Genomic DNA, 22772 nt, shown 5'->3' with positions numbered 1-22772 from the left:
ATGCTTTATATTCTAATACGATACGATCAAATGAAATGTGAACACACATTAAAAACGATACGATTACCGTAAATTTCGATATTATTCAATTATCATGTAACAATGTCCTATTGTAATGTTTTTGCAAAGTGAAGTAAATCAATTTTTTTTTCAATTGTCGGTTTTCGTCAAAAAATATACAAATTTGATATCATTGTTTCAACAGCATTATATATATATCACTATTATTTATTTATATCATTTTAGTGATGATGTGATCATTTCTATGCATTCTGACAGATTGCAATTCAATGTAAATTACACAGTATGTAATCCAGATCATTCTTGTGAAAATTAGAATTCCATATTTATGAAAATGAAACAATATTTCAAAAATGTTTTAATATAAATACAATTCAAATTTAATCATCCTGTACATATCTAAAAGCAATTTTTTGATGAAATGAAGAATTTTGATATTTTAATATTTCAAAATAAATTGATAAAATAGAAATACCGAATACAATCAGCTACAGCTATTAGTATTTTTACACATTAGAACAGCTATGTTATGTATACATACAGATTGCTAATGCAAGCAGAATATTAACATAGAGTCACGTAATAGATTTTGTCTATCTGTCGTGTAACTAGATACGGTATTGGAAATTTAGATGATGAGTGTGCGAATCCCTAGCTGTGGCGCAAGTGAGAAACGACTAAACTGTGATATGTATGAACACCCTTATGTGTATATCACAATCATTTATTTATACAAATATAATTATTATATAAATTAATTATTAAATAATGTTTGTAGTGGTAAATCAGTTAATTCCTGTGCAATATATACTTTAATAATTTAATATAAGAAAAACACATTCCCTATATTTTGTTTTTATTTTAAAAAACCAAATTATCTATTGCAGAATGTATTTTCAATCTCACTGATGGAAAATCGGGAAACATAAAAAGGATGTTGTTTGGAAATATTTTTTTTATAGAATAAATGGAAATAGTGATAGAGAAAAACATATTAAGTAAGATTGCTACTGGCATCAAGGTATAAGTTCACACTTAAATTCAAATCTTCCTGAATGGTTAAAATAATAAGTAGTAAGTAATAATAAGTTTGCAAATTCAGATCACAGTATCACATCCTAATCATCTTACACAATAACCTTGAAAATCCACTGCTTAGCTAACCGTTATCTACGCATAAAAATTGACTAAGTAACGGTTTTTTCCTTTCTTTTAGAAAAGCCTTTGTGAGAAAGAGTATGGAAGAAAGAAACTATGGAAACTAATAGAGAAAACACAGTTTTCATGGAAAACATCAGGAGAAATGCTACCAAAAGATGAGTGATATTATGGACAAAGTTACCAAAATAGGTAACTAAAAATCAGGAGAAACACTATCAGAAGATAATGAGTATTATGAGTATGTTAATAGTTATTAAACTAAATTAAATAATGTTTATTTAGAAAAGGGAAACAATGAAGTGAACAGTCAATTTGTAAATGAAACTGTTGATAGAAAATGAAAAATGATGGAAATTATTGAGACAGATGTTGATTAACTTGAATTAGAAGGAAAGATTATTTCTTAATATTCTTACAAGTGGTAGGTGGGGATACTTAATATCATCAACATGGCATGTTGATAAAGATACAAAGTGTATCGTCACCATTTGATTGGTTGATTTTATATCATATGTCATATTATTTTTTCTGATTTTATTGATGAAGGCACTATTGCACAGTCAAAATGTTTTGTTCAACACGGTAGGCCTGAATTTTGCCCGTTTATTCAGGAATGCGGCTGATAAATTTAATAAAGGTTTACTCTAGAACAATTTTATTCTAGAAATGTTTTGTATTTGATAATATTTTAATTAATTGAAAGACCTGAAAAATATCTATTATGTGTACAGTAATTCTGATATTATTAATGAGCAACAGAGGTATCATTAATATGAACAATAAAATAAAGAAGCTAAAGAAGTAAAATGAAATAAATTAGTTTTTAAAATTTGTGATGAAAAATGTGTTATTAAAACATACAAATATATCACTTTCATTACTTGTATAGAACTTAACTTTAAGGCAGTTTATAAATAATAATATAATTCAGGAGAGAAAACATTCTTTGGACACTCCATCCATTTAACTTTCTTATACATGAAGAGTATTAGTGGCTGTACCAGTTAACATTCATGTTGCTCAGTTTAACATTATTGCTCATTAAATAGATACAAAGCATACCTCACAACATAATGTTGATTATACAATTTTAAGGAATTTTGCACCTACATTTCTGTGCTGGTATCAATTGGGCATCTACATCGTTGCCTCAAGACATCCACATGACATCTGAAGCCATTGAAGTCAAGTATCTAGGCATCAAGATAGCCAAGCTACATATCTAGGCATCAAGATAGCCAAGCTACATATCTAGGCATCAAGATAGCCAAGCTACATATCTAGGCACCAAGATAGCCAAGCTACATATCTAGGCACCAAGATAGCCAAGCTACATATCTAGGCATCAAGATAGCCAAGCTACATATCTAGGCACCAAGATAGCCAAGCTACATATCCAGGCATCAAGATAGCCAAGCTACATATCCAGGCATCAAGATAGACAAGCTACATATCTAGGCATCTAGATAGCCAAGCTACAGATCTAGGCATCAAGATAGCCAAGCTACATATCTAGGCATCAAGAAAGCCAAGCTACATATCTAGGCATCAAGATAGCCAGGCTACATATCTAGGCATCTAGATAGCCAAGCTACATATCCAGGCATCACGATAACCAGGCTACATATTTAGGCATCAAGATAAAAATTTCTTGGTGACTTGCAATGGTCTGTTACATATTAGAGCATGGGATGATTTTCACTTGGTTGGCATGTCATAACCTCTGACTTTTGTCCTTTCATGATCTCGCTTGTTTATGCCATGAAATCTGGATCATCTGATTCATCGTCTTCGTCATCCTCTTCTTCTTCACTCTCCTCATAAGAATAGTATGAAAAGTTAAGGAATAATGCTTGAATTTAATCCAATCATAAAATAACAACATTATATTGCCACCAATGCACTTGTCAATTGTATGACCCACGATACGACCCCTGGGAGAGGTACGTCATTTACAAATAATTACTGACTCAGGGGTGCGGCAAAAAACCTAGATGGTAAGTCACATCAATGAACAATGGCGTGTCAATGTCCGTCACTTTACCACCCACCATATCATAAACAACATGGTCAAAGTGCGACAAAATGGATGTGTCATGGGTCACCTAGAGGTAAGTCACATTTTTGACGCACAAGTGCGTCATGGTACTCATAAGGTATGACGCAACTTGGATAAATGATACAATTGAAAGTGCATAACTTCATGAAGAAGTACGAAATGTTTCTAGTTCATTTTACTGATTAAATGAAGACATAAGTTTGTCTATTACATCAGTGACAAAATGAAGGCATTGGATTCAAATTCTTTCTAATCACGTATAATTTTGACAAATTTGTTTTACGTGTTAATCATATCTGTAAGCAGTGCTACCAGCATGTAATTATCAATAAATTATAGATTTAGGAAAGTGTATGTTTAATATCAGGTTACTTGTTAAAGGAAAATATGTTAATAACTTCATGTAATTAAATGGTCAATGCAATGTATTACTTTGTGTTAATGATGTACTCTTGGGAATTAGAAACAGCAATTATCAAATATCATTAAATATAAATTATACATATTCAGGAAACTGTATGTTCAATATCAGGTAACTTGTTAATAGAGAAATATTTTACGTAATCAAACGGTCAAATGTAATTGTACTTATTATGTGCTATGAACTTGTAACTCTATCACTTGTGGCTTGTGTTAGTGGTGTAAATATGCTAATTTCCTATTCTTTCATTCCTATTATTTAACCAAAAAAAAAAAAATTCAGCAAGGTATATCTGAGGTAAATGCTAACATAAATTTAGAAAATATTTTCAGTGTTTCTCTGGTTAATCCTATTAAGACGACACTGTACAAAATGTCTCCTTAATATGGGTATAGTGGGTATAGGGTATAGTAGTTGCCCATAGCACTAAAACATATATTGTCCCTTTCACAAGAAAGTGTCCCTTTAATAGGGGTATAGCGAGTATAGTAGTTGCCCATAGCACTAAAACATATATTGTCCCTTTCACAAGAAAGTGTCCCTTTAATAGGGGTATAGTGAGTATAGTAGTTGCCCATAGCACTAAAACATATATTGTCCCTTTCACAAGAAAGTGTCCCTTTAATAGGGGTATAGTGGGTATAGTAGTTGCCCATAGCACTAAAACATATATTGTCCCTTTCACAAGAAAGTGTCCCTTTAATAGGGGTATAGTGGGTATAGTAGTTGTCCATAGCACTAAAACATATATTGTCCCTTTCACAAGAAAGTGTCCCTTTAATAGGGGTATAGTGGGTATAGTAGTTGCCCATAGCACTAAAATATGTTATCCCTTTCACAAGAAAGTGTCCCTTTAATAGGGGTATAGTGGGTATAGTAGTTGCCCATAGCACTAAAATATGTTATCCCTTTCACAAGAAAGTGTCCCTTTAATAGGGGTATAGTGGGTATAGTAGTTGCCCATAGCACTAAAACATATATTGTCCCTTTCACAAGAAAGTGTCCCTTTAATAGGGGTATAGTGAGTATAGTAGTTGTCCATAGCACTAAAATATGTTATCCCTTTCACAGGAAAGTGTCCCTTTAATAGGGGTATAGTGGGTATAGTAGTTGCCCATAGCACTAAAATATGTTATCCCTTTCACAAGAAAGTGTCCCTTTAATAGGGGTATAGTGAGTATAGTAGTTGTCCATAGCACTAAAATATGTTATCCCTTTCACAAGAAAGTGTCCCTTTAATAGGGGTATAGTGGGTATAGTAGTTGCCCATAGCACTAAAATATGTTATCCCTTTCACAGGAAAGTGTCCCTTGAAAAGGTGTGTGCCAAAGAGAAAGTGTTTAGTAAGTAAATAAAGGATATTCTCTTTCTTCGTTTCTTGGGTTTGTTGGCAGGTTTCTTGACTGGTTTTGGTGTCTTTGACGTACTTCTTACTCGTTTGCCACTCCTTGATCTTGATGTATAAGACTGAAAATACCATAGAAATTTAAATAAAAACGTGTACAAATTGATAAAGACAACCGTATTTGTGAATAATATAATAATGTAGGTGTGCCCCAGTAAATCTGAAAATATTAAATAATAAAAAAATAAAAGCCTGTAGAAATTGATAATAACAACTGTATTTCGGAATAATATAATAAACTGTGTTAATAGGTGTGACCCAGTAAGTCTGAAAATATTAAATAAAAAAAAGCTTGTACAAATTGATAAAGACAACTGTATTTGTGAATAACATAATAGTGTTAATAGGTGTGACCCAGTAAGTCTGAAAATATCAAATAAAAATAAATAAATAAAAGCCTGTACAAATTGATAAAGACAACTGTATCGGTGAATAATATAATACTGTTAGGTGTGCCCAGTAAGTCTGAAAATATTAAATAAAAATAAACAAAAGCCTGTAAAACAGTAATTTGTGAATAATTTGCTTCAGTGTGTGTATTGATATGCATTGAAGAAGGCACTTTCTGGTGGCAATCACGCCTCTTCCTCTTTTGTATGTACATGGCATGTAATGTTATAATGATAATAGCAGATGACTACATCTTCAGGATGAACACAGACAGTAAATTGATACTATAAAGTAATTATTGATTTTTCTATAATGTAATTTTATCAACGTGATAGAATAGTGTAAAGAATCTACTCTAGTTGTGATGTGTGCTATCTCAATTTTAATTAGCATAATACCAATCTAAAAGTAATTAACATTTACGACATTTGCTAATGAATAAATTATTTTATATCTAAAAGAAAATAATAATTTAACTTTATTTTCCTAAGTAATTTTAAACTTTCTGTTTTTTCCCTAAAAACTAACAATTACAAAAATGATTGGCAATTTTGTTTTTATTGATTTTTCAACACAAATTTGAAATTGGTAAAACGAGATCACAACTTTTGTTTACTGAACTTGACTTGAGCAATATAGATTCTTAGAAATAATCTATGATATTTAAATATGAATACATGATATATTTGATTGTTATTATATTAATTATAGACAAATTGAAGATGGGTATTAAGTACATTGTACTTCTGTCCAGAGGTGACAAGCCTGTTTACAAAACAAACAGATACACATGATGCTCTACATAAACAGCTTACAAAGTATTATTAAAAGATTTTGTCATATCTTAGATTTGCACCCAGGACTCTATGATCTGAAGCAGAGCATCTTAACCACTAAGCCACGACTCCACTTATTTATGTTGACATTGTGTTTTGGACATTTTTTTCAGGAAAATAAAGTCATTCATGTGCAAACTTAGAGCTAATGTGAAGTTATATAGTGAGAAATAAATTATAATTTGTAATTTCAATGCAAAGATTTATGTTTTTATATATACATTCCATCATGTAAGACAAATGAAAAAAAAATAGATTACCGTATACAATGATAGGCGTAAGGTTATGTTAAAGTAAAGTTAAAATACTACCCAAATACTTAAATATACAGTCACTTATTTAAGGAAAAGCTGATCAAATTAAGATAAAGAACAACTAAACTATTTTACACTAGGTGATTAATTGTTCGCGCGAATCGAAATCATCAGCCAAAAATCGGTTTAAAGAATGATAGGGGAGATCATTTTGATATGTACAATTTAAGGAAGCCTCTAGCATAGACCTAGACTCAAAAAATAGCCGCAACCAAAATAGCTGCATAAACATTTATGTGGTTCTAGAAAATTCCTGTTTATAGAAATGACTAGGCAACCAAAGCATACCTGCTCATTTGCAGAGACTGGTGTCCTAGGCCCATGTGTGCTTGTTACATCATCCCTTGATGCTGTGTCTGTTGCCCCTACTACAGCCACTTCTACTACCTCTGCATCACTAGCACCTTCAACCTTTGTTTCCGCTGTTTGGTTTGCTACAGCGGCGGGTGGTGTCTTGTCTTGTTTTGATGCTGGTCGCTCCTCTTCTTCCTCTTCATCCTCATCTGGATCGACCAATTCCATTAGCTGCTTAAACTATGATAACAAAACATTGGGTTATTAGAAACCACTAATAACAACGTGACAACTTAGAATTGAAACTAAATAGTTGTCATCATTGGACAGCTTCAAGACACTACTTAAAAATCACCTGTTCTGATGTTTTTTGGCAGTGCCATGGGCATGATGAAAAGGTGCTATACTCTCTCAACATCGGACACCTTTAGGCTGGTCTAATATGTCTGCTTTTATAGACTTTCTGGTATGCTGATGTGTTTTAGTGGTAAAAATTGAATTTAGACCATTTGGAACTTTTTGGAGAGATAGACTTCAGAGAGTCTGGTATTGGTATATTTGATTATTTACAAATTAAACAATTGATTGATTGTGTAAATTGAGAACAATTAGAGTATAATTGACCAAAAAGTGAAATTTAACCGACATCAACAAAACATAACAATCTCATACTTACATCAAGGTACTCTTCTACGAAGTCTTTCTTAGCCTGTTCACTCAATGGTAATTTCGGAATACCCAACTTGAGGATTTCAAGGGCTCGAATTGGATTAAAAACAATACCACTCTTTCGTGTCAACGATTTATCATAAACTTTGGCCGATTCTGTAGGTGAATACCGGTGTATTGTGCTGGAAAGAAAGTTATGAAGAAAGATATATTAATTTAGGCAACAGAGATACTTCAAACTGTCCAGTGACATATACTGGAAATATCAATTATTTCTAGTCTTTAGCAACAAAATAAATATAATGTTAAATGATAAAAATGGTGGGTGGCAATAATTTAAAATATAGTATATGTCATTTAATAAAAAAATAAAAAATCTTGATAGAAGCTTTGAATGGTTCTGTTAACTCATCGGCTTTTAATAACTGCATCATGAATATGGGAAAAATATACAAATTTACTAACCATTTAAACCTGTTAATCTATGGTGAGATATAAAAGCAATTCTATTTTGCAAAAGTAGGATTAAGATAAATTTAATACAGTCTAGCGGTAAATATGGTAATGAAAGTGTATTTCACTCATTTCTAAACTTTTTTATATCTCAAAATATATGATTTGGGTTCATAAGGTTAATTGAAAAGGCATTAATCAGATGACATGTGCATTCATCATGAACACTATCTATGGCAGTCATCAATATCAGACATAACTTACACTATCATCTGCAATAAATTAGTTTATGGAATCCCTCAACACATGCTAAGGTGTAAGTTACTATTAATATATACATTGGCCAAACATGAATAAATTATGAAAGCTAAGACAACTCCTATTTCCATATTGCATATCTTGGGGTTTTTTATCTGTTAAGTATTAACATTGTGAAATAGTATTTCGTTTAACCTTTAACTTTAAATGATATTAACAATTTGTGTTATAAAATCAAATAAGGTTTCATCTTATTTAGGGTACATTACACAGTTGAAATGATTCAGATAAAAGTAAATTGTTTTTAGCACTTATAAATGGAGGCCTACGCATTTACAATTACAACCTCAACTCATGAATAAAATCAAATGAACTACAAAGCTGATTCATAGAGATTGAATAATTTACATGATAACATAATACTATGAAATGAATTATTTATTTATAGTTACCCATATAACACACTGATATAACAGGTTAACTAGAAATGTTACAGATTATTAAAGATATATTGTCCCCCTGAAAAAATATTTTTTGTTAAATATGCCATTTTAATGTCACCACTTTGTTATCCACTTTGACAACAATTTGGATCGAAAAAAAAAATGTTTATCCTAAAAAACTGTAATTTAAAGCAAAACATAGTCAAATTGGCTGCCAGCCAATAAGTTTTTGGTTGAATTTAACTATTTATTTTGTCATCTTATAAGTTAAAACATTTATTTTTTCCGTTTTTTTTTCCATCTGAAGTGGTTAACTTTATTAAAACTACAAAATATATTCAAAGTCTGATTTGATTTACTTTTAATGTTTTTTTTGGGGACAATACATCTTTAATGTTAATAATACTTACTTATCCCTGAAACCAAACAGATCTTTAAGATGTTGCTTTAGTACCAATAGCAAGATGATACCTTGAGCTGTTTGGCAGCATTCTATTAACGCCATTGGATCTTCAGGAATGTGTTCTAAAAAATGAAACATTAAAGATTTCAATTTAGTCGTTTATATTACTTTAAATTTACTGTTTATTTATTATTATAAATTGAGATCAACGGTGGATAATAACAAATTATTCCACACAAATTGATAAACATAGTTATTTATATTGAACAATTTCATCTTTTAAAGTTTAGTAAATGTTAAAAAGAAATTAAATTAAAGCAGAGTATAGTTATACAGTACAACTTAATATCTATTAACATAAGGCCTAGTTACTTTATTTACTGTATTAAAAATTAAGATCAATGGTGGATAATAGTAATACAAGAATCCACACAAATTCATAAATATATATTTTTTTAAGTTTAGTAAATGAAATTAAATTGAAGCTGCGTATAGTAATTAATACAACTTAATATCTTTTAAAATTAGTTACAATTTATAGTATTATAACTTAAGATCAATGGTCGATAATAAAAAATTCATGCCATGCTTTCAATATATCCACACAAAATTCTTTTGCATAAAATATATTTTTATGTTTTCTTATTCCCACAGCAATACTTTATATTCATAATCTATAATTCTAAAGATCTGTCTAATCTATCAAACTTGATGTGACAAACAAATTTGATGTGCCCACATATGGATATGATGTCATATCACTACCATATATGAGCATATCACTACCATATTTAGGCATTAAAACTAGTTTGATAGCGTAGACAGAGCTTAAAGTATAGACTAGGCTGCAATAATTGTTACCTATTAGTACGTCTACATCTTCCTCGCCATCTTCTTCGTAATAGTCACGTAAAGGTTGTACCTTTGGTAATGGGGGCGACTTTGGTGACTTGGGTTCTGTATTTAAAGATGGAGATGCTGGTTGTGGCGGGGAGGAAGCTTTGACTGGGGGTGGGTAAAAAACCTGACAAATACAAATAATAATACAATTTTTAGTTAATAATTAAGTTACGCATTCACATATTATTATTATTATCATTATTATTGAATTATCATAAGAATCTCAAAGCTCATCTAAACATGGTTTATGGTTCTTCACTTCAAAATGTTTATCAGGTAAATAGAACATGGTAGTAAAAAGCAAATTACTTAATAAATTATTCTGTAATAATATATTATTCCGTACTTTGGTGTAAGTTAAAGGAAATTTCGTTTAGTTTTAAATGAAAAAAAAAACCACGTGACCTATAAATCAAATGCCATCATACCAGTGTTGTGCTAAACAATTAACACATATTTTGACACTGATTTATTAAGTGAAAATACATTTAAAATGTTTTATTACCCATCAATTCACAATGTCCAAACATTATAAACCTAATACTCTTACAAAAGAGGGCACTTACATGCAAATGTTAAAAACACTGGAAAGATCAGTAGTGCAATATGTGTGGACTGGTGTGAGATTGACATTTAAAGCTCTGTCTACACTATCAAACTAGTTTGACCAAAAAAAAGTGATGTGCCCATATATGGACAAGATGATGTCATATCACTTCCGTATTTGGGCATATCACAAACAAATTTGGGAACATAACACTTTTTTTTGTCAAAATAGTTTGACAGTGTAGACATTTTTAAATTAAAGGTGAAAAAATGAACATAGCTGAAATGTACATGTGTAAAATAAAGTTCAGTCTACAGTGATATTTGATATGTAATAGGACTAATTAATTTGTTATATTACATAGCCTATGTAAATACGCGAACGTGATTGGTTGAAACTGCATCACATGACTACCGCTGTGAGGATCGTAAATCGTATATATCCTCGAGAACGATGATATTGACTGTGTAATTTTCGCGTAATAATCGTGTCCCCTGTCATTAATCATATAAATTCTCGAGTACGATGATATTGACTGTGTAATTTTCGTGTGCAACACTCGAGTTTGCCGATAAATAAACAAAAGTCATCTACTCGACCTTGAACTCGGGTGGAATTGTCACTCCATCGCAAGACAACGTTTCATCCGCTGGGCCACGGAATTTGCTTGAAGAAATTAATCTTCTAAACTATTTAAGCTATGCATACATAGCGCCCTCATTTGTTATAAGTCCACCCTAAATGTGATGAAACACCGTTTGTGATTGGTCAATACTCACGGTAGTAACCTAGTAACTAGTACGCGCTGAACATCCGGTGATTCGGCTCCTCGAAGATTGAGAAGAAGACGAATTGTTTATTCGGCCTACCTGATTATAATATTATTATTAATAAGCTTCTTGATGGAAATTCTTCTGTTAATTTAAACGACCTAGGCCTAAGTGAATATTTTATTGCCAAGGAATCATTAATTAGTAATTATCTGTATATTATTCTTCGCAAGGTAAGGTGTCTAGGCAGGCTTGTTTTAAATATAATACAAATACTATAGGAGGCCTAGCCTAGCTTCACCCAACCCAGCAGACTTGTTCTTGGCTATATAATATAACAGATATTGCCTTTTATATCGGTTAAATATAAGATTTGACATCCCCGAGGGAATGATATTAAGTTCTCGGGGAATATATATTTCCCTCAGCTGGCGCTTCGGGAAATATATATTCCCTCGAACTTAATATCATTCCCTCGGGGATGTCAAATCTTATATTTAACCTCTAAGCAGTTAATATCTGTATAATAATATATAGAATGCCGTATGTTTTAAGAGTGGCTCAAGCCATCAATCATGTTGATACAATTTACAATCTTCTCCTGTAAATAATGTATCTGTGTCTATTTCATTAGGCATATTGTCACATGAGATGCTATACCCAATACAAACTGGAACTAGCCAATAGATTTATGATACAATTGAGAATAGAGATTATATTTTAGCCCCTGTGAGGAATCTTTATGGTATTTTGGAATTCAGCGGAGAAGGGGGAGAATGTGGGGTTAACACCTATTTAATTGGTCCCTTAAGGCCCACAGTTTGTGATTGGAATCCATTTAATTATTTTGTTAATCTAAACAACACACAACATTTTCCTTTACTTCCAATCATTTGAAGATATCTAATATAAATATGAATACTAGAATTCAATCATTTAAGAGCTTTTATCTATAGTAAAATAATATTATTTTTATTGTAGAAGAACGATATACATATTTTAATATTATTATGCTTACTTCAATTTATGATTTTAAATTGCAATAAAAAGTAATGGTATACAGACACTCCTTAAAATATAGTAAGTACATTCACCTTTTAAACCTAAACATGGTTATAATATAATTAATATTTTAATCAAGGGGATAATAACAATTTATCATCGGTATTAAAAACAATGTCATTACCTCTTTGAAAGACTGTAGTAGATTTCCGCCCGACACGGAGACTATGAGTTCTATATGGTGCATAATAAATAGTGGTTCATCTTGCGTTTGATATGGAAAGTATGATAGGTTGTCAGCAACAAACACTAACGTTTCCAAATCCGTTTTCTGAAGAAAAATAAATAAATAAATATTTAAAATGAACATATGTTTTTTTGGACAAAAAATCTTTAAACACGTCTACTCCGGATGGATGCTAAAAAGCGAAAGGACACATACACCACGCGGACGTATCAAATTTCCCATGCCACACCCCGCAGCCCACCCCATGATGACGTAGAGCCCAGCCCTCATGCGGCACAAATTCATCTTTCTAACCAGGCTTGAAAAATGTGTATTTTGGACAGTGTTTAAGATAATCAAATGTCGTGATTCTTCCTTTTAAAGATATAATGTTATCAAAATTTGAGAAACAACCAATTGTTATGTTTTTACCACGTTATATATTTAAAATTAAAATTGTCAATTATATATAGTAAATATATATATAATAGATAAGAAACAAACAAATAGAATGAAACTTTAAAACTGTTCAATTCTTAGTTTTCAATGGGCCTTTGCACAACATAATACTACACAACTGAATTGATTATAGAAGGGTTTTACAATGAAAGATTAACAATAAAGATTGGATTGAAAGAAGGATTGAATTATTTTCTTTTGGTAGGGTATGATCACAGTTGTGAACTATGCTTAGATATTAATGTCAATTGTATTCTCCAATGTAAATCCTTTTGATAAAGATTTGTTGAAAACAATTCGAAATGTCATACATGTATTCATGAATGGTTTGATGTAAACATTTATATACAGATATGTTGATATACTGAAGTATGCAATAAAAATACAAAATAACGGGAACAAAACTTACTGCACTTTCATCATAGAGATGTAATAATGATAGTAACAAGGCTCTTCTATGTTGCCGATGGCTCCTAATCATGGAGTAAAGATGCGTACAAAGGCTAACCACATTCTCTTGTACCCGCATGCCCCTCAGTGGCTCCTTCCGATGACCATTCAATAACTTTTGTAGCCTAAGTGCTGTCCTAATACCAGCTATAGCTTTCATCTAATAATAAAATTAATGGAATATCATAAATCGTGGATGTAATTTTTAAAAAAGGTAACCAAACATATGTTTATTTTTGTTTATTTCCGTGCTCTGTTCTGGGTTGACCAACTAGCATAGGTATTTGGTCTTTCCTTGCCTTTTATATTTGTTTTGTCTTCTTTATATTGTATATGACAGAAAATTGAATAAATAAATTAAAAAGAAATGCATTTTCAGATCTTTTTTACCAAGTATAATTGGTAAAACACTATTTTGAGAATAGATTTGCATGTACTATTTCATATATAGTGTATGTTAAAGAAGGTGGTAAATTATTCAAATAGAGTATAGTCTCCCGGTGTTCTGATCTGGTATGTACAGCATTGCTGGCTGCTGTGGGTCCGTTAGTTAAGCTTGAGAACCAGAATAAAATACTATTACCTTTAGTTTACAATTAATCTAAAAGCATACTTACATGGATAAAGCCTGGATAGCGACTGTCAATATCTGATAGCTGTTGGTCTGCCTTGATACGTATAGAAGCCTCAGAATCACTACCAGCACATACCAAATATGGCACACACTATGCAAGTATATAAAAAATAACCATTCTTAATGCCTATATTAAAATATTGTTACAAGCACTATAGGATTCAATTATATTTTATGTCTATAAGCCCTGTTAATGGTGACATATGGTCACTGTACGGTGAGGATGAAGTACAATACAGAATAAATAAAATATGAGTGTACTGTTGAAAAATATTCAACAAATTTAAGCTATTAAATTAAGATAGTAGAAATTAGATCTGAAATAAGTGTCCTTTTTAAAAATGTAATATCTGTGTGCCTTGATAATGAGTGCTACTGTCCTCTTTATAGGCTATCCTCTGACTTCTGTATCAAATGTTAAAGATCACGGAACCTTATTTATAAGTTTATGTAATTAAAAAGAAACTACATTTTGATCTAATTCCAGAAGCATATGTTTAAACATTTTAGATCAACAACTGTAACATTCCATTCCATAAAATAATGAGGCATGTCATTTTCGATGCCACAAATCTAGAGTGGGTTTAAGCAATGTGTCTGACATTCCAATTTACCAGCAAAGTGCAAGCCCAAATCTTTACTGGTAAATATTTGCACAAATCAACCATATAAACGGTGTGAGGTATTTGTAAAAGGTCATACATACCTGGACTGGATGTACAAGGCCTTGTTTTAATGTGAGTACCACTACTTGTAATGCAGACATACGTATTACTGACTGCCTGTGCAGCATCATCTCCATTACATGTTTTAAGAACATTTGCATTACTGAACTACTCATTCTGTGAAGAAAAAATATATTTTAATATAATTAATATAATTTAAGTCGTGGGTGTAAGAACTCAATTTGTGTCGCCTTACTATAATATGGTCACTTCTCTCAACACTGTACACCCTTGGGCTAGCCTAATGTCTCTGGTTTTACAGAATTTTTGGTGTGTCAAATATTTTTTTAAATTTTGGCCCTACAAAAATAGTTTGGAAGAGTTGGAGATTCATGCACACAATATATTGAATTCTGAATATTCTGAATAGTGCGTGGTGTTATTTATTTGCATACATTTTATTTTATAGCCCACCCTCCTATAAGTGTGTTGTTCTCAATGCAAAAGATTTTTTAAAATATGTATGTCATATAATTACATACAATGAAAAACACAAATAATCATTTTAATCAATACATTTCAAGCTATTTAACAACCATATGATAATTACATTTTCTTTTCGTACCCTGAATGCTTAATTCACATTCTTTATTACGCTATGCATAAAACACTAATACATTAATAGGTTAATATATTCATACTCTGAAGCAATTGTGTAACTTGATATGAAATAAAACGCCACTGATGAAAATGATATCTAATGCGTTTCTTACCCTGATTGTACGTCACCCATTTCCTTCAGATCTTCTTTCTGTCCAGACTTCTTCCCTGCAAACATTAAAATACAATTATTTATTATGTTTACACTTTCAATTCATTAAATTACCATACTTTAAATTATTGAGTCAATTTAACTGAATCAATACTATAGAGGTATTATTTAACTAGAGGGTCAACAAGTCAACAGCAAAGTGATGCAAACAGGGCTGGAACTAATCAATAATTAAATACTGTGAAAGCAAATGAATAAGATCACATGTTTTACGCTCAGCGTTTTAAGCTGCAACCTGGGAATTACTGCATAGAGGTCGCAGTTTAAAATTTACGGATGTATGCATCATTCATGTTACCACTCTATAATGGAACGCTTTTGACCTATGATTGTATTTGGAGTTGTAATAAACTATTATTATGATCAAATGTAATTTATACCAGTGAACTGAGAAATGTTGTCAAAAAGTCAAAAACCTGTTGCTATGCTATACAAAATTTTAAAAAATGTGGGCAAGCCCTAGTGTGTGGGGTCTAGTCATTTTTAATTACGATTTTAAACTAAACATATCTGTAGGTAAAGTATCAATTTAGTGCATCGTTTAGTTTCAAAGCCTTCTTAGAATCATTCATAAATCTGATACAAATACAAAATATATTTCATGCTTACATTCAGCGTCAGCCTTCCTCATCTTATCATCCTCTTCTGATAAATAATTTTGTAAGTTTTTAAGCACCTGACAAAGTAAACGCCGCGAGCCGTTGTCCGCACTTTCTAAAAATTTCCAGTAGAGTGTTTTGACAGGGGTATCTAACATGAATTCAGCATGTCTATTGCACAGAAACCCAAGGCCTGTTAAAGCATTCAGTCTAATCTCTTCATCTTCTCGGTTACAGAAAAAATATAGTGTGTCGAAGACACGTTTACTAACTGGCACCTGAAACAACAAATAAAATACACTTTTAAGGACGGTATTTAAAAAAAAGCTGCTTTATAAAGCTCTGTCTCCACTATCAAATTAGTTTGAAAAACTGAGCTACAAATGGCACTCCTCAACAAATTCAAGGGTACTGTAGGTGTGCTTTTTGTAATCAATTTGATGTGTACTGTAAATGGCATAATCTTAAAGCTCTGTCTACACTATCAAACTAGTTTGACAAAAAGTGTGATGTGTCAAAATATGGTAGTGATATGACATCATGTTTATATATGGGCACATCACATTTTTTTTGTCACAAAGTTTGATAGTGTAGACAGAGCTTTATATAAAAAATAAATATTTATGCAAAGCAATTGAAGTATCTTACCTTTCCTACTGTTTTTGTTTCATCAAAATTGAAGTGTTTACAGAATAGGCCAACAGTGAATAGAGCTCGGAGTAAGCGAGGCCTTCCCCTTACTAAGGCAGGGTTGTCTGGGAATTCCTCATACTCCTTTTTATATTTTGTTAAGATACCTATTGAAAAGTAATAATAATAATTCATCTATAGTGCTTTTAAATGTGTCGATGACACTGTTAATTTGCTTATTGTGACTTCGTGTTGTATATATATATATTGAATATATAGTAAAAATTACTCCAGGTTAACCATCCTATTTCAATTTGTGCCTGGGTAGGTTAGTGAAAAACTAGCCTTAAATCTGCCACACAAAAAAAAACCATTTTGCTCATTAGGATGTTTAAATTTGGGCCAGATAGGTTAGAAAGATCTGCATTTAAATGATTAAGCAATAAGAGCAAAAACAATTTTTTCATCATATTACTAAAGCATTGAATTAAATAGAGCATTTTAATTTATAATGACAGCAAATAAGATAGACTTACAGTATATATTTTGGAAGCAATCTCGCACAAGTTTGTAGTTATGTGTAACATCATTGACAACTGCAGCAAGGCAGCTGACACAGCTCTGTAGCACCATCTGTCCATGCCTAATAATCAACTTCATCATGTCTTCTTCTAGGCTAGATAAGAACATCTCACTTGGATGGTCCATAAGGGGAACCACTAACTCCAGTATGCGTGCAACGTTATGCACAACAAGAAAGTCACCTTGAGTCTATAAACAGAATTAGTATTATTAGATTAAATGACAAGAATTAGTAGTAATTACAGTAGCAAAACTGTGAAATTGAGATCCAGTTGCCGTATTCACCATTCACACTTGGGCTAAGGGAAAGTATCTAAGTGAATATTATTTTTTTCTGGGAGCCTAGGCATAAAGTTTAAAGCTGATATAGGTTTCCTTCTACACATACTATGTTTTTTATTGGTTATTATCGTGCGTGTTTATATAATTATTATTTTATGTATGGAGAACATTTATTGAAAATTGAATCAACCAATTGAATGAATTAATGAATATTTGTCGAGTTAAGTGAAATAATAATATTTAAGGGAAACATCTCACTTAAGTATGATTGGTGAATACGGTCACTGGAGTTTAAGATGACATTAATATATATAGATAAACAAAATTAAACATTGAACAGGCACATTCTTTATTTTCAATCACCTCAAAATCAAATTGATTTTAACCATAAACACATTGACTTTGATGGCATTAAAACATTGTGTTTTCGGTGGACTTTTTTCCCCTTGAAATTATGGTTTAATCAGGTAGCTAATTTTATTATCAAACTAAATTTGTAAAGTGAAACAACAACAACAACATTAAAATTATTCATCATATTTTCAAGGGGACAATATATCACTTACACTGCATTTGGTGCTGAGGTAGGGCTGCAATGTTGTGGAGTGGGCTACCATTAACTCGGGCTTAACTTTACTGAAGAGGTAGAGGGTCTGTAAACATGAAACTAGTTGAAGACTGCTTACTTTACCCTCAGCAGAGATTTCTGTAAAAATAAATATAAAATAAAACATATTTAGTTCAAAAATGTACAAAATAACATCATCTCATATTTATAACTTCCACTGTTTCTACTTTAAAGCCACAAGGGTAAACTAAATGGTATTGATTATTGTTATGATTGATACATACAACCATCCATAAGAAGAATTCTTCATTTAAATATACAAAGCTCTGTCTACACTATCAAAAATATGTGATGTGCCCATATTTGGACATAATGATGTCATATCACTACCATATTTGGGCATATCACTACCATATTTGGCCCCAATGCATTTTGTTTGTCCAACTAGTTTGATAGTGTAGACAGAGCTTAAATGTTCTTACCTATTGCCTTTTCTTCTAGTCTTAATACATGTTCAACTAAACAATCAACAATTTGGACACATGCTTTCTGTACTGGTTTAGACTTTTGTTCTTCCTCATCTTTCAATAACTAAAAAAAAACAATTTAAAAAAAAACAGATTAAAGTAATAGATTAGTGTATAGATTCAATAACTAAAAAACCATTAATAAAAACAGATTATTATGGTAATAGATTGGTGTATAGATTCCATAACTAAAAACCACATTTAATAAAAACAGATTTGTAAGGTAATAGATTGGTGTATAGATTCAATAACTAAAAAACACATTTAATAAAAACAGATTTTTAAGGTAATAGATTAGAGTATAGATTTCAGGCATAATTACTGCATAATTATTAGTAGTAAGTTTTGATTGAGCATTTTGATTTCTTCTTCAGTCAAATCCAGAATGCCGGATAATTTTAATGAGCCTTGGACATTCGATTTAAGACAGAAGCAGCAAAGTAATTGAATAAAATTTCACTTTAAAACAGTAGGTGTGACAGTGTTATAAACAAATGTTTTCAAAAATTTAGTTTTATTATATTCAAAATTTCTCTCATAAAGTCAAAATATTGTGTCTTACATTATAAAGCAGTTGTTCTAACCAATCGTAGCCTGTATCTTTACAAGCAGCGACGACTTCTATAATGTTGTGCGCCCTTTTTAAGAGCTTGTCGGCTTCTGATACAGGAAGTGGCGTAAACCACATTGTTTGGAATGTTTCATTTACTAATTTCTGAAAAGAAAATATCGTAAGATTAGACTCCACTCCACCAGACATGTTATTACATTAGGTTAACTACCTAACTACTGAAAAAAAGTCTTCCTGATTTTTATGGAAGAATTTTGCCAAATTTTGTATTTGACCATATTAAGGGAAATTCATGTTTTTTCGTCTCGATTTCTGTTACAAATATTTGATTTATGTACAATTAACCAAATATTATATTTAAAATTCATGCCTGTACCTGAGCTTTAAATAAACAAATACATTTTCAGACATTTTTTAATTCTACCAGTCTAGTACTGCTTGAGATATAAGTACTACTTACTATTTTACCTCCGAAAAAGAAAGTATTGGGCTACAGATATATTCCTAATAGCAGGGCATTTGTGATGATAAAAATGAATAATAATATATTTCATAAATCTGTATAAGCCATTTAAGGTATTTAGTCTGATGTTTGAACCTACCTTTAAAGGATTTCAAAAATTCTAATGTTTCAACCTACCTTGATACCTTCTTCATCATTCACTCTTCTAATGATCTTGACACAGATTTCAACTACTCGTCGGAAATCTGGCATCCCTACACAGATGTCTCGTAGAATCTTGATCACTCTTTTCCTTACACTTATACCCGTGTCCTATTGAATAAAAATTTGTTGTTAAAGACAATTTAAAGACACAAGAAAAGATTTAGTAGATCAGAGAATAAAGACAATGTAATTTATTACGTTTAAAAGTGGAACAGGAAAAGTAAATATATCTAAAGATTTGAACCAATAAGTTTTTAAAAATAATTTGTAATCAACTATCTCAAACCGTTTTATGTGTGGATGACTTATTTTGTGGGGAGAAAACATTAATTCTTCCATCAAATATGACTAGTGAGTGAGTGGCTAAGCGGTTAAAACATTGGAACATTAATTTCGTAGCCATAACATGGGCAAGGGTTCGAGTCTCACTCGCTCCATGGTTCTGGTGGTAGAACAAGTCTTTACGGATAAGGACTATAAACCGTAGGTCCATTGTATACAGCAAATTTAAAGAATACATCTTTGGAGTCGAGTAGGGGGTTAACCCGGTGTACTAGTACATCACAGCCACTGATCATACCTGGGCCCTTTTGGACACCAGTCTTTGACTAAAGAGGTCACCAAGTATAAATAAATAACAAACAACCATTTATTATTACATATTAGAACAAAGTTACATAAGATTCTAAGACACTTACTAATATCCTCTCTATGAGCATACAGTAATACTGGTCAGCTAAATCCGGTTTAATGTGGATGAACCGCCCTACAAGGTCCACAGCTGCTTCTCGTACACTTGTTGATTGGTCCATAAAACGACAATGTACACTCTTTTGAACATCACTCTGCAAGTAAAAAGTTCATTGTATATTAGGCCTCAGAACATCGTTGCCAAACACATGAAAACCGCTTTTGGGGAGATAACAGCAGTAATAACTTCCATGGGGCCATACTGATATTAATACAGACGTATAGATTTTAAAATCTTATAGACCAATATCATTGAAACGACTTATTGGGAAATTCTCAGTCACCTATTACATGTCGCCGTAGCTATTTTAAAAATTAAATTTTAATTACCCCCTCCAAGGAGGTTATATTTCACATATTTTATGGATAAATTAAAAATCAAATTAACCAATAAAAATACATATTCGTAACTAAGAGAAAAATGGAGAAAGAAGACTGTCATGGGCCTGTCAAATGGCAGATGACAAAGTAGGTAGACTGTATTTCTGTCAAGTTATATTTTTTTTCTCTCAAATTACACATTCTTCTAATCATAATACACATCCAACTAATGTCAATTATATGACCAGAAATAAAACAATGCTTTCTAAAATTAAGTTATCAAGCTAAATTTAAATTTGATCACAATCTTACCCGCTTAAGAATGTCTGGATCTGCCTCCACAACAGCTGCTAAACACTTCATTGCCTTTGTCCTAATAGCTACAGCAGTTTCATTTAAAACTCGCAAGATCTATCACACAAAATAATCCATTAATTTCGAAAGATGACAATAACGTTTTAATAACCTGGTTTATGATTTACTCTGTAACGTTATTTGTTACAATAAGAAATGCTTGAGATAACACCGCGTAAATTATGTGGTGTTGTTACAATGCATATGCTTCTTATGTATGTTTCTACACACACAAAATGCAATAATGAAAAACAAACATTGCACATATAAAAATATTCACACTATAAGATATGTTATAAAGGTAATAAAAACCATCAGAGCATTGTCAATTCTTGGAGGAAGATTACAACATTGTCACCCAATTTTAAAAGAATATTTTTTCATAAATAAGACCAATCACAGAATCAGATAAATAGTTACCTGTGATAGATAGATGTCAAAACTCTGTGAAAAAGGTCTAGCTGAAGCTAGATATCGAACAACTAGGCCTGCAGTACTGTATGTCAATTTGCATTTCGTTCGTCTGGAATACAAAAATTTTATAAAGTAAATAAATTAAATACCATATTTCTTGTGCAGGTAAACACACTTTAGTAACATTGCTGTTGCCAGCTGAACATAGTTGAGAATGATCTGGTATGATACAATGTAGGCTTACTAGAGGCAAATTGTTAAGCTCTGTCTACACTAGTGATACGACATTATCATGTGCATATATGGGCGCATATAAAGTTTGACACTATATTGAAAGATCTAAACAATGAGTGAATGAGGAGTGGCAAAATCAAAATCCCTGCTGTTCTTATTTGTATTCTATTGGATGCCACTATCTAAATTTAAACGAACATTTTCCTCTGTATAAGTGCTTACTAGTTGAAACTTACCTAATGCTGATAGGCCTGACATCAACTTCAACTGAGCACTGTAAATAGTCTTTATGCTGTTCTGCTGCCTCAAGTAACTTTGCTATTTTCTCGGATTCCGTTTCATCTTCATCCTCTTCATTTTCTCCATTGCTTTCTTGTTTTCTTTTTATTATTTTCTCTACTTCGGCATTAATATCCGTCATCCACTCTGCAATGTAATACTGCCTCGCAAACTGTAAAATTTAAACAGATAATATAAACCATTTTCTTTGTTTAAAATACAAACTTTCATGGTACAGCACAGTATATGTTTGACACACAAGTAAGATACAAAAAGACCAAATGAGAAATAAGTTGATCCAATTTCAGAATTTGAATTTAGTCACAGAAAATAGTTGGAAGAAACAATACTAACCAACATAGAAGTATAAAAGTAAAGAAAA

General features: G+C 31.5%; 1 protein-coding gene across 3 annotated transcripts in view; it reads right to left on the bottom strand.

The window, feature by feature from the left end:
* Positions 1-1494: 1494 nt before the first annotated feature.
* LOC140050948 (nipped-B-like protein A) overlaps positions 1495-22772 on the bottom strand; it is a 37017-nt gene continuing 15739 nt past the window's right edge. For all 3 annotated transcript variants that reach the window (XM_072095961.1, XM_072095963.1, XM_072095962.1), the window contains 22 exons: positions 22348-22562; positions 21884-21986; positions 21422-21520; positions 20737-20883; positions 20012-20146; positions 19363-19515; positions 18756-18864; positions 18272-18411; positions 17378-17612; positions 16860-17008; positions 16222-16489; positions 15554-15608; positions 14822-14957; positions 14099-14206; positions 13441-13641; positions 12531-12677; positions 9989-10151; positions 9135-9249; positions 7578-7752; positions 6896-7141; positions 5025-5129; positions 1495-3011 (listed from right to left, as the gene is read on the bottom strand). In XM_072095961.1, the coding sequence (XP_071952062.1) occupies positions 2937-3011; positions 5025-5129; positions 6896-7141; positions 7578-7752; positions 9135-9249; positions 9989-10151; positions 12531-12677; positions 13441-13641; positions 14099-14206; positions 14822-14957; positions 15554-15608; positions 16222-16489; positions 16860-17008; positions 17378-17612; positions 18272-18411; positions 18756-18864; positions 19363-19515; positions 20012-20146; positions 20737-20883; positions 21422-21520; positions 21884-21986; positions 22348-22562 (3279 nt within the window). In that variant the 3' untranslated portion in view covers positions 1495-2936. The remainder of the gene's footprint in view (positions 3012-5024; positions 5130-6895; positions 7142-7577; positions 7753-9134; positions 9250-9988; positions 10152-12530; positions 12678-13440; positions 13642-14098; positions 14207-14821; positions 14958-15553; positions 15609-16221; positions 16490-16859; positions 17009-17377; positions 17613-18271; positions 18412-18755; positions 18865-19362; positions 19516-20011; positions 20147-20736; positions 20884-21421; positions 21521-21883; positions 21987-22347; positions 22563-22772) is intronic.

Source organism: Antedon mediterranea, chromosome 6 (genome assembly GCF_964355755.1).
Source record: "Antedon mediterranea chromosome 6, ecAntMedi1.1, whole genome shotgun sequence".
Taxonomy (NCBI): domain Eukaryota; kingdom Metazoa; phylum Echinodermata; class Crinoidea; order Comatulida; family Antedonidae; genus Antedon; species Antedon mediterranea.
The sequence above is the reverse complement of the archived record's forward strand: the minus strand, read 5'-3'. Positions and strand labels throughout refer to the sequence as shown.